Here is a 13,621-nt window from a genome sequence, read left to right as displayed (position 1 = left end):
ACAAAGTATCAGTATGCTGAAGTCTTTTCCATCTTAACAACAAAAGAACTTTCCCTCTACCTTGCATCTTCTCCAACTACCAGCCTTTTTTCCTTCCCTTCAGCAACAACCCTTCCTCTTTATCAGACCCAGCAGAATCCACATCACCTTTGAGCTTATCAAAAGTGCAGAATCTCAAGCCTACTCTCATTTACCCCTCTTTCTCGGATTTCCTTTTTGTTCTGATAATGGAACTGATATTATTCCAATTATTTCCTCAGTAGAAACTACAGTCTAGAGCTATCTATTCACTGCACAGTGATCTTATTCTAAAAAAATAGATTTCAGGGTGTCCGGGATCCAAATATTAAATCCAGAATCGTCAGGGTATCTTTAGAGTTCTAACAGAATCTTAAAATTTAAAGACAGAGAAATAGCAAAAAGCTATTTTAAAAGCCTGCAAAAAATATAATCCTAAGTATCAGAGCTAGATTAAAATTTGCTACAGGTTAATTAAACTATTTTTTTTAAATCACACTGAAAAAAGAACACAAAAGAATACAGAGATCTGAATTTTTTTTTTTTAAATCACACTGAAAAAAGAATACAAAAGAATGCAGAGATTGGAAGTCAACATTGTCACTCTTCATTTATTCTGTTCTGATTAAACCACTGTATGTATATATGGCTCTCTCAAAGATAAGAGCCCTGAAACTCATCCTACCTTAGTGGGTCTCCTTTCCTAGGATGCTGGATCTTGCTCTCTGGATCCGTCTATCACTACAGATCAGCAATGCCATTTTGCTCCATGTATTAACACTCACATACACCATGTCTAAACTTATTCACTCAACAAATATCTCCAAGTCCACCTCCACCTCCACCTCCACCCAGTGCTAACCCTAGGAATATAGTAGTGATGAGAAAAGACATCTGTAAGCATGGAGTTTAGGTTCTACGAGGACAAAAACTGCTTAAACAATTAAAATTAAGCTCATGAATGCTGTGAAAAGTACAGAATAGTATAGTGCTCCCCAGCAGGAGAATCTAATCTAGTTTAGGGAGGCTGTAAATAAAGACAGAAGGTGTATTTAAATTACATTAGAAAAAAAGAATAGCATATAGCCAAATGAGGAGAGAAAGAACATATCCTACAGAGGAAAAAAAATGTGTAAAAGCCTAGCTCTAAAAGAGAATAAGGTTGATTCAAGTAGGTAAGTGAAAAAATTCCACATGTCACAGTGCAGAATGTAGAAGGCATAGTAGTGAGAGTTTGGGCTATGGAGGTAAGCAAGTGCCAAATTGTGGAGAAACTAGTAGCCCATTTTAAATATTGTGGGTTTGTCCTAAAGTAATGAGAATCCTTGAGACTAGGCTGCAATCTAGATTTGAAAGTGACAAGGCTATAATTATAAACATGGAGTCTGATTGGAATAAATCAGGAAAGACCAAGGAAGTGGCACTGGAAATGGAGAGAAGTAGAGAGACTCCAGAAATGTAAAGTATACTAAGCCTACCTAGGGGACTACTTGGGCATTCAAGACACAAACTCTCCTGGAACCCAGCCTGGGCCAAGAAGATGGTTGTATCATACAATGAGATTCAGAGCCTGGTATAAGGAACAGATCTGGAAGGTTTGACGATTTCCATCTGGACTACTGCATATTGTTGGATGCTCAGCTGCCCTCATCTAAGCTCAGCCTCTAAAGCTCCTGGATCTTTGGACCTTCTTATTCCCTATCTTCATACACCATTTCTACCAGAGCCAGCTCCTGTCATGATAACTAAAATTTTACATTTCTAAATCATTGCCTTGTCACTACTAAAGCCATGAAATATTCTGAGCTTTTTAAACCTTAACTTTAATTCCTTTGTATGCTGATGATCTCTAGTATCAAAAGATCATTTTTATATAATGAGTAAAACATGTCTAATATATAATTATCAGTTTACTATAAGTTATTTGGAGACTTTCATTATAATCAATGTTAAATTAAGGGTACATTCTCAGATTTTTATGTACATTATACATGTGTTTTAAATCAACTGCAATTTTAAGCAAATTTCCATCATTGTATTTCATGATTTACATGTGAAAACTAAGAAGAAAATACTTAAGTATTCATTTTCTATGCTCTTTCAGGATCTGTAAAACTGTGAACACCCCAATATATAAATGCTGAGCTCCACGAATATGACTGCAAGTCAATTATTTCCAATCTTTCCTTAGTATGTAGTCTGGGACAAGGAAAAACAAAAATATGGGACAGAGGCTGAGTGGTCCGGACCAGAAAGTAGCCATCAAGAGACAAAAACAAAGTCTACACTGGGTCTGGCAAGGTGTACACAGGTGGCTGGGATATCCAGCCATTGTTCAGATCCCTGGTCAACAACAGTCTAGCTAAAAACTTTTTTCTAAATCCAGAGTTACACAAGATAAGCAGGGTCTGGGGCAGGCAATGGAGCACTGCAAAAAAGCAAGTCTGTCAAAAGCTCAGATGATTGCTTTTTACCTTTCACTGGCCCCTGCCCAACCTTAGAACAATATAGGCAAAACAAGTCTAAGGCTTTAATAGATTAACCCAGTGGGCATGAGCATACTTCTGCCAAAAGAAAACTGGAGTGACTTAGGAGGAAGGAAGTTGGATATTGAGAAGACAACTGATTGTGTCTGCCGTGCATCACCAAAGAGTTTTGAGAAATGTGTCATTGGATATTTGACTTCTTTGATTTTTCTTCCCTTTCTTCCTTCCTTCCTCCCTCCTTCCCTTTTTTTCTCTCTCCCTCCCTCTCTCCCACTACTAAGGAGCATTTCAGTGAAATAAACAAGAGCAAGGTCTAGTTATCCCTTATACAGTCTAGCACCTTTATAAATAAAATAAGTATATTTCTCTTTAAGAAGCTGTAGGAAAATAAATCAAAAGAAATAATGAGTTCCTAAAATGGTGTAAAAATCATATCATACTTTCTTGTATGTTTACTTTGTCATTTCAGCTCTGCTTTAGTTAATTCTGGGTTGTTCTGCTGCTTCAGCGGGTAGTTAATGCTGTAAATTAAGTTCTCCAGCCCCTCAATTTGTCAAGAAGCATGTCACTCAATATTTGTTAAAGGCCTGCTGTCTTTAAATACTTGAGAACAGCTGCATTAGCAAAGCAACCCTGAAAATTCCAGAAAAAAAGTTTTTAATGATATGAAATACATCTGTAATATAGTTTTGACTTTCAGGTATGGAGTTTTCTTAGAGCAAGGCATATCAGCCTTTCAAATTATACATCTTTAAGTAACAGCTGTGTTCCTCCTTTATTTTCCTATCAATCTAATACCTCCACCTCTTAGGATTTTTTTTTTCTTTTCATCTTTAATAGTGGCCTATTTATTTGAACTATCCATTTATTCCTCATTTTTTAAGTTTACGCTAACAGGTGGAGAGACAGATTACTTCCAAACATCTGCAATAAAACACTTTACCTGCAACTCCTGCTGTGAGTAAAACTGATCTTAATTATGTGATATTCGAAAATTCTCTCACAGGTGCTATAAGTGAAAGTTCTCAGTGTTAAGAACAAGTTATCACCTAGGCTCTCACTGTTAGGCACACTCAAGTTCAAAACAAATATACAAACCACTATATTAGTGTTATAAATAGACCCTTCATGATAAACAATAGTTTTGATATCACCGATGTTTATGATAGTCACACTTTAAAATTACTTGAAATTTTTACACCTGTGCCATATCAATCATACAACTTCACAGAAAAAAAAATTTAAGAAATTGATTGTTTGCTACTCACTGGGTATCATACCTGGAAGATTCTACAGAGACTAAAATGTGGCTACAAATTGTATAACACTATTTTGGCTCATACAATAATGAGAGTTTAGTAACATCTGGGTATTAGATTAGTGAGTTTTCCTGATTATTCCCAAAACTAAAATTAGTGAGAACCCTACTACCCACAGTGCTCATGTATGCACTACACCTGCACATTACTAATGAGATAGTCACATGTTTTTCAAGGCTTCTTTTCCTCTGCCCACCTCTGAAATGTTGGAACCCACAATACCCCACTCTCCAGCTCTATTCTCCCCATGAGTCTCATCTACTCACAGTCTCATTCAGCTATTAAATGTCAGTGAATCATAAATCTGTCCCTATAATTCCAGTCTGCTCACTCCCTTTGAGATTCAGGACTTGTTTCCAGCTTCCTATTAGGTAATCCCTGTATGTGCAAGAATTAGCCTAATACTCAGACAAACCTGAACTCAACCTTTTATCCTATAAGTCTTTTTCTGGATTCAAAGCTTCACAATCAATTCAATAACCAGGATTGAAAACCTCATTTATCCTAAATGTCTCTCTCTCTCCCTTAACAACTCTCTGAAATCATTCACAAAGGTCTGAAGTTCTATTCTGAAATCATTCATACTTGTCTGACCTACTTTTAGTTCTATCATAGATCTAATTCAACTTTTCGTTCTTCATCTTGGCTTTAGTGAATGCTTTTAAAACTTGCCCTCCTTGCCTCCAATCATTGTGACAGCCAAAACATCCTCTATACTCCACTTCCACTTGACAAATATTTATTGAGTACCTTCTGTGTGTCAGGCCTTCAAGTGGGCATTTAGTAGAGAGTACTGAGTAAGACAAAGACACACTCCTCAGTGCACTTGGACTCTAGCTCATATTAGGCATCAACCAAGTAAACAAATGAAATAATCCATAGTGGGTGTGTAAAAATTTAAGTGGTGGGGGATGCTGTGTATACAGACTGGACACTTTAGAAAGAGAAGAGGCCAGCCACGAAGAGAGCCAAAGACAAGAGCATAACAAAGGCCTGAGGCAAAAAGAGCCTTCAAGGACTGGAAGGAGGCCTGTGGTGACTGAGTTACAACAGAAAGGTTGCATGAGATGAGGTGGGAGAGGTGAGGAGAGGTGAAATCACCCCAGCAATATAGGCCATGATCACAAGTCTGGGTCGCATGGGAAGCAGATCTGTAAACCAGAGAAGGGTTTTCTACAAAGGAGTAGTGTGATCTGGTTTACATTTTCAAAAAAAAAAAAAAAAAATCACCAGCATTATGTTTCCCAATCCCAACATGAGGTTCAGTCCTCTGCATCAAAAAAGTTATATGGCTCCTGATGAATGAGGTGACCACATGTTCTAGTTTATTCAAGTGAGTCCTGGCTTTTGCCTGTTGTCCTAGTATAATTAATAGTCCCTTCCTTTCACTCTCATAAGGGCCCTACAGACCATAAACTATATGGTCAACTCGCTGATAAGAAATAGGTAAAATAGTCCACAGGCTGACATTCCAGGCCCTTCTTCTTCTTCTTCTTCTTCTTCTTTTCTTTTTAAGTGTATTGGGGTAACATTGGTTAATACAATTATATAATTTTCAGGTGTACATTATCGTTTGACATCTATTGTGTGTTTACTACCCAAAGTCCAGGCCCTCCTGGACCAGATCCTAACTCAACTCTCTTCCTTTCTCGCCCATCACATCTCTACCTTACAGTGTTCTGGTCACTCTGTGAAATGTAATGCTGGCAGTATGCTGAATGGGACATATACCCTCTACTGCTGTGCCTTTGCTCACGCTCCTGCGTCTTCCCGATTGCTCTGTGACCATCTCACTGACTAGTGGCCAGACCCTCAAGGGCCAGATCTGAGAAGCATTTTGAGAAACTAGGCAGAATAAATAGCTTCCCCTCCTGCACTTTGTTAGTACCTCTATTATTATATTCACTATAACTAGGTTAATTATTGGTCTGTTTTGCCTGCTAAAATAGTAATGTAAGCAAGGACAGCCCTCCTCCTATGTTTTTGGGTCCTCATCACCCACAGCATGCCTTGTCCATGGCTAGTACTTAATATATGACTGCTAGATGAATTATTTAATAAAAAAGCAGCATAAAATACATAGTATAATAAAGTTGAACAATATGATTTTAAAATTAACTTATCCAGTAAGCTTAAAATATTATTGCCTTCACATCTATTTTCATTCTCTAACTTCATCCCAATGTCTAATTTAGCCCCATTAATTAGGAAATGAGAATATTTTAATAAATGGCTACACATAAAAAATCTTTATAGGGAGAGAAGTCGTCTTGTTTTAGGATACTAAACAATGGCTAAATAATTGTGAAGCTGAAATAAAACAAATGGATATATTAACAAAAGGCAGTTTCATGCACTCACCACTCTTAAACAATCCAGAACGAATCCTGCTCAGAACAAGTTTTTGACGTAATTGCAGAACTTCAGCTTCCAAAGCTTCTACTTTTGATTTCCACTTAGACTCCTGCCCAGACACCACCCTTGCAAGGTGTTCTGTGTATTCTCTGCTGCTTTTGTCTGCTGGTTTTGAGCGGATAATTGCCAAAGCCAGAGCCAGCTTTGAAGTTCTCAAAAACCATGCTTGATGATCCATCTTGGCTTTCGTCCCTATAATCGATAAGAAAAAAAGGAACAAATTCCTTTTAATTTTTACAGTGCATTTCATTTGCTCAAAATTGATTTGCAGAGTAACACTAATTAATAAGTTTACACTACAATTTAACAACTAATGAAAAATTCTCAAAAAGTAAAAACAGCATGAAAAATATGCAGATGAAAAATGCATACACAGGCGTATTAAGATTCAAAACAGTAGGTTTGAACAATTTGACAAATTCTTGGGGTGGAAAAAATAGACATTAATTTTTTACTGATTTCCAACCAGAGGCATACATCAGAATCTCAGAGGGATGTATAGTCCAATATATATTACATACACATATTTTATGTACATACCTGGTCTATATCCCCCAAAGTTCTAATTCAACAAATTTAGGATAGGACTGAGCATTTTTCTTAATTTTTTAAAAAATTACTTTTGACATACAATTTTATGTAAGTTTCAGGTATACAACAAAGTGATTAGACATTTATATATAACTTACAAAATGATCACCCTGATAAGTTTGAACATCTGTCTGTATCATTGTCTTTGTTTTTTGTTTGTTCGCTTGTTTTGTTTTTTCTAGATTACACATGGAAGTGAAATACAGTATTTGCCTTTCTCTCTCTAGTTTATTCCGCTTAGCATAATACTCACTAGACTCACCCATGTTGTTGCATATGGCATAATTTTATTTGTTTTTATGGTTGAGTAATATTGCATTGCATGTATGTACTGCATCTTCTTTATCCATTTGTCTATCAATGGATACTTAGGTAGCTTCCATATCTTGGCTATTGTAAATAAAGGGGCAAAGAACATAGGGATGCATATGTCTTTTTGATTTAATGTTTTTGATTTCTTAAGATAAATACCCAAGAGTGGGGTCTCTGGGTCATATGGTAGTTCTATTTTTAATTTTTTAAAGAACCTCCATACTGTTTTCTATAGTGGCTGCACCAATTCATAATCCCAGTGCATTTCAGTTTTTCTCCATATCCTCATCAACACTTATTTGCTGATTTCTAGATGACAGTCATTCTGACAGGTATGAGATGTTATCTTATTGTGGTTTTAATTTTTCCTTTCCTTTATGATTAGTGATGTTGAGCATCTTTTCATATGTCCATTGGCCATTTGTATGTCCTCTTTGGAGAAATGTCTATTCAGGTCCTCTGCCCTTATTTTAATAGGACTATTTGTTTTTTTGGTGTTAAATTATATGAGTTGCTTATATATTTTTGGATATTAACTCCTTATCAGATGTATCTTCTCCTTCAGTAGGTTGTCTTTTGGTTTTGTTGTGTGGTTTCTGTTGCTGTATAAAACTCTTCAGTTTGATGTAGTCCCATTTATTTTTTCTTGTGTTTCCCTTCCCCAAGGAGACATATTCAAAAAAATATTACTAAGAGCAATGTCAAAGAGTTTACTGCCTAGGTTTTCTTCTAGGATTTTTATGGTTTATATGGATTATAGATTTAAATGTAAGATCTTCATTTCTCTTTCTGATAGTTCATTATTGGTGAATAAAAATGCAACTGATTTATGAATATTAATTTTGTATCCTACTACTTTACTGAATTCATTTATCAGTTCTAACAGTTTTTTGGTAGAGTCTTTAGGATTCTCTATATATAGTATCGTATCATCTGCAAATAATGAGTTTTACTTCCTCCTTTCCAATTTGGATGCCTTTAATTGTTTCTTGTCTGACTGCTGTGGCTAGGACTTCCAATACTATGTTGAATAAAAATGATAAAAGTAGACATCTTTATCTTTTTCTTGATCTTAAGAAAAATGCTTTTAGTTTTTTACCACTATAATGTTAGCTATGGGTTTGTCATATATGGCCTTTGTTGTATTGAGATATATTCCTTCTATTCCCATTTCACTGAGGACTTTATCATAAATGAATGCTGGATTTTGTCAAGTGTTTTTTCTGCATCTATTGATATGCTATTTTTGTCCTTCATTTTCTCTATGGGATAAATCACGTCAATTGATTTGCAGATATTGAACCAACCTTGCATCCCAGGAGTAAATTCCAATTGATCGTGATTTATGATCTTTTTAATGGATTGCTGAATTTAATTTGCTAATATTTTGTTGAAAAATTTTACACCTATGTTCATCGGTGATATTGGTCTATAATTTTCTTTTTTATAATGTATTTGTCTGGTTTTAGAATCAGGGTAATTCTGGCCTCCTAGAATGAGCTTGGGAGCATTCCCTCTTCTTGAATATCTTGGAATTATCTGAGAAGGATAAGTATTCATTCTTCTTTGAATGCTTGGTAAAATTCACCTGTGAAGCCATCTAGCCCAGGACTTTTGTTTATTGGGACTTTTTGATTGCTGATTCAATTTCATCAGCAGTAATCTGTCTGTTCAGATTTTCTGTTTCTTCCTGATTCAGTCTTGGAAGAGTGCACGTTTCTAGAAATTTACTTCTTCCAGGTTGTCCAATTTGTTGGCATATAATTGTTTAAAGTATTTTTTTTTTATAATCCTTTGTATTGCTGTGGTGTCAGTTGTCACTTTTCTTTAAATTCTGATTTTTATTAATTTGGGTCCTCTTTTTTTCTTGATGAGTCTGCTTAAAGGTTCATCAATTTTGTTTATCTTTTCAAAGAACCAACTCCTGGTTTCATTGATCTTCTGTACTGTTTTTTAGACTGTATTCCATTTATTTCTGCTCTGATCATTATCATTTCCTTCCTTCTACTGATTTTGGACTTTGTTCTTTTTTTCTAGTTACTTTGTGCATAAAGTTAGATTGTTTAAGATTTTTTCTTGTTTCTTCAGATAGGCCTTTATTGCTATAAATTTCCCTCTTAAAACAGTTTTGGCTGTGCCCCATAGATTTGTGGTTGTTGTGTTTTCATTTTCATTTGTCTCAAGGTATCTTTTGATTTCTTCCTTGATCTCATTGTTAACCCATTCATTGTTCAGTAACATTATATTTAGACCATATGTGTTTGTGCGTTCAGTTTCTTCTAATTGATTTCTATTTTCATACCATTGTGATCACAGAAGAGGCTTGGTATGAATTCAGTCTTCTTAAATTGAGACTTGTTTTGTGGTCTGACATGTGTTCTATCCTAAAAAAATGTTTCATGTACACTTGAGAAAAAATTATTGTTTTTGAGTGAAATGTCATAAAAATATCAATAAAGTCTATTTTATCTAATGTGTCATTTATGTCAACAGATATTAAAGTCCCCTACTATAACTGTATTACTGTCAACCTCTCCCTTTATGTTTGTCAATATTTGCTTTATATATTTAGGTGCTCCTACATTGTGTGTGTAGATGTTTATGAGAGTTATGTCCTCTTGTTGGATTGATTACTTTATCATTGTAAGATGCCCTTCTTTGCCTCTTGTTACAGCCCTTGTTTTAATGTCTATTTTATCTGATATGAATATTGCTACCCAATTTGCATGACTTATCTTTTTCCATCCCTTTACTTTCAGCCTGTGTATGTAGATCTAAAGTGGGTCTTCTGCAGGCAACATATGTATGGGTCTTGTTTATTATCCATTCAGCCACCCAATGTCTTTTGAATGCAGCATTCAATCTATTTACATTTAAAGTAACTATTGATAGGTTATGTTGTTACTGCCATTTTAGTATTTATGTTTTTTTATCTTTTTTTCCTCCTCTTCTTCTGAAAGTAGTACCTTTAACACTTCTTGTAATACTGGTTTGGTGGTGATTAACTCTTTTAACTTTTTCTTTTCTGGGAAGTTATCTATCCTTCAATTCTAAATGACAGCCTTGCTGGGTAGGGTAATTTCCATGCAGGTTCTTGCTTATCATCACTTTGAATACTTTATGCTAGTCCCTTCTGTCCTGCAAAGTTTCTGTTGAGAAATCAGTCGACAGTCTTATGGAAGTTCCCTTGTAGGTAGCTAACTGCTTTTCTCTTGTCATTTTTAAGATTCTCTCTCTGACATTAAAACAACCTTTGACATTTTAATTATGATGGTTCTCGGTGTGAACCTGTTTCGGTTTATCTTGTTTGGGACTCTCTAGGCTTCCTGTACATGTATGTTTATTTCCTTTGAGGTTAGGGAAATTTTCAGTCATTATTTCCTCAAATAGGTTTTAAATCCCTTGCTCTATCTCTTCTCCTATTGGTACCCCTATGACGCAAATGCTGGTGTACTTGATGTTCTCCCAGAGGCCCCTTAACCTATCCTAATTTTTTTGAATTCTTTTTCCTTCCTGCTGTTATGATTAGGTGTTTTCTGCTACCTTATCTTCCAAATCACTGATTTGACACTCTGCTTCATCTAATCTACTGATGATTCCCTCTGATGTATTCCTCATTTCAATTATGATATTCTTCATTTCTGATTAGTTCCTATATGGTTTTTTTCCCCTCCATTTTTATGTTTCTTATCTCTTTGTTAAAGTTATCACTGAGTTCATATACTCTTTGTTGAAGTTCATTAGCATCCAGAAGTGAAACTTTTATATTTCGATGAGTCTAGTCTGTATGGAACCACTAAAATAAATTGTTTATTTAATTATAAGCCCTTTTCTCCTCTAATTCATTCTACTAAGTCTTAAAGTCCATGTTTTCCAACTCTGCATTCCTTAATGGGCTTTACTTACTGCCTTCAACCAAACCACTCGATACTGAGAACAATCTTTAAAACATCTGCAATGTTTAAATTGTGACTCTGCTCTGATTCTGCACTTCCAAAGATTTCTAATTGCCACCACGAGCATACTTTTCAGACCAGCGCCATGTGACAATATGAATGTATTTGAGGATAACGTTATAGACCACAACATTCATTAGTTAAATATCATCACCTCTACTGAAGTATAAGCCCCTTTGTGGGCCTCCAAAAAGAGGTCGTCTGTACATAAAATGTGCTACATGACAATTTCAATGAATAGTTGAAAGTAGGCCCAGAAAATTCATGACCTTTGGCTGCCATACCTATCCTACTAACAACTTTAAATTTTCACCCACATTTCAAACTTTATTTCCTCCAATTTCTCAAGCCTAACCTGCAACTGTGGTTGGATCACACTCATAAAAAGAGATGTACACATTTACATCCCTGCTCATAAATTTTCCCTAGGAGTGATTCCCTGACTCTCTTATAGCTGCCAAGGCTCTCACTGCGACTCTTCAAAGAACAGCTCATATACCACCATATAAAGACTTTTCAGACTAATTTCCACCCACAGAGATGTGTACTTATTTGATATCCTATAATTTAGTACTAAAAGTATACACTCTAACAGGTTGCATAAAGCTGTTTCATTATAATCAGAAATTTGTGTAAAGTACAAATAATATAATTTCGTATAATAGAAAACTGGAACCAACAATTAGTTAAGTAAACATTACTTATCTATTAAAAATTGGATTTTCAGAGATTTTTTTATTAGCATGGGACAGTGTTTATGGTACACTGAGTGGAAAAAAGTGAGGACATGAAATTACATGTGCAGAAAGACCTCAAATTATGTAAAATTAGGAAATAGGAAAGAGTAAATAGGATTTATCTCTAACATTAAATTATTGGTGATTCTTATTCTCTAAATTTTCCTAGTTTTATGCAATGAATATATATTGAATTACATTTTTAAAAAACTCACATAATGACTAGTTTTCTAAAAGCAAAGTACAGCTGCCATTTTTTTTTAACCTTTCACAGGTGTAGAATACACAAAGGACTAGATACTGTTTAGTAGGACAAACTAATTAGAATTACAGCTTCACTTATTTTAGCTTTCACAGCAACCATTTTTCTTGGCTGGTTCATCCTCCATCTGTTATGTCAGCAATAGGGTGCGTTAAGCTCTCTGCCTCTCAGCACTTCAGAAAAGAATCCTGTGTGCAGAGAGCACAGAGCTACAGATGACTCTCCCTAAAGATACAAGCTCACTATTATATACAACAGTACTGACTAAAATTAACAACAATAATAACAAAAATAGTAAGTAGCCTACTTAAAGTATATTGGTTGGAAAAGGATCTGACATCAATTATGAATGGTGAGAATCTAGGCTAAAAAAAAGAAAAATAGTTTAAAAATAGTTTATTAGCACAAGAGTACAAAGTTCTCTGGATAATAAAAATGTAGCAAACTCTCTGTCACCTTGCAGAGATATTTAATTGATTTAAGAGAGCGAATAAATGTTCTGATTTTTAAGTTGTCACATGTAATTTGTTAACAGTCTTAAAACCATGCCAGATATCAGTCAACAGAAAAAAAATGATCAAATTATAAAGTCTGTCTGGATCATAACTATCTCAGGGTCACTTGTCTGAACGTTAATCAGAACTGTACCACAAGTGAACAGAAACGAATTGCTAATAGATATATTGGTACAGGTTTCTATGGTATAAATTATACCCAAAACACACAAAAAACTATAAACAACAACCAAACAGAATCAGGTTTTCAAACTGCTTCCTCTGTTTTGGGGAGAGATTATAAACATATGCTGTTCTTATTTTAGGAGAGCATTTCTATCCTCGATGTGCCACTTGAAAGGTTGAGATAATTCTACTTCCCCTAAAATTTCATGGGGGAAAAAAAAAAAATATGAGCTTCCTAAACATATTCTCTGTTCAATCGAGGAAAGACCAGTAGTTACTTGCAGAAAGCCTTTTTAAAATCCTATTTATATTCAAATAATTATAGTAAATAATTAAAATGAACATTTAGTGTTCCCCAGTCAGGTATTTAGTATCTTTGAATTCTTAATGGCTAAAAATATAAAATTTTAATAGTCATTTTAGAATAGGGCAATAGTTCAAATGGGCTTCTTTTTCTTTGCATTTGAGAACAGAGCTTACCATACCAAAGTCCCCCACAGGGCTTTGGAAAAATCTAGTCACATTCCCTGTGACCCCTGGATTCTCCTTCAGGCAATGTGTGCATAAACAGCTATTCTGCAAATAGTATTTTGGTAATTTTTCTCACTCCTATTTCTCCTACCCTTATTTTCTCCTAATGAACTTAAATTTGCTATCAACTAACCAATTCTCTGAACTGTCAAAACTGTTTTGAATTATAATCTTGAATTCTAAAGTTAGTTCATCTCCAGGATCAATGATGAAAATTCTATACATTGGAAAATTCTATACAGAGCCTCACTCTTATGTAAGACTGGTGTAAGTTTAAATTAGATAACCATTCAGGAGAATATTTTCCTAAAATG

General features: G+C 34.9%; 1 protein-coding gene across 3 annotated transcripts in view; it reads right to left on the bottom strand.

Moving 5' to 3' along the window:
* MEI4 (meiotic double-stranded break formation protein 4) overlaps positions 1–13,621 on the bottom strand; it is a 166,632-nt gene that overhangs the window by 129,106 nt on the left and 23,905 nt on the right. For 2 of the 3 annotated variants that reach the window (XM_016157353.2, XM_016157352.2), the window contains exon 2: positions 6,185–6,430. In XM_016157353.2, coding sequence (XP_016012839.2) covers positions 6,185–6,416 — 232 coding nt within the window. In that variant the 5' untranslated portion in view covers positions 6,417–6,430. Of the gene's footprint in view, positions 1–6,184; positions 6,527–13,621 lie in introns of those variants that run through there. The other variant, XM_016157351.2, reaches the window with a different exon arrangement.

The sequence above is a fragment of the Rousettus aegyptiacus genome, unplaced genomic scaffold (genome assembly GCF_014176215.1).
Source record: "Rousettus aegyptiacus isolate mRouAeg1 unplaced genomic scaffold, mRouAeg1.p scaffold_m13_p_1, whole genome shotgun sequence".
Taxonomy (NCBI): domain Eukaryota; kingdom Metazoa; phylum Chordata; class Mammalia; order Chiroptera; family Pteropodidae; genus Rousettus; species Rousettus aegyptiacus.
Note: the sequence above shows the minus strand (reverse complement) of the source record. Positions and strands in the feature narration are given on the sequence as shown.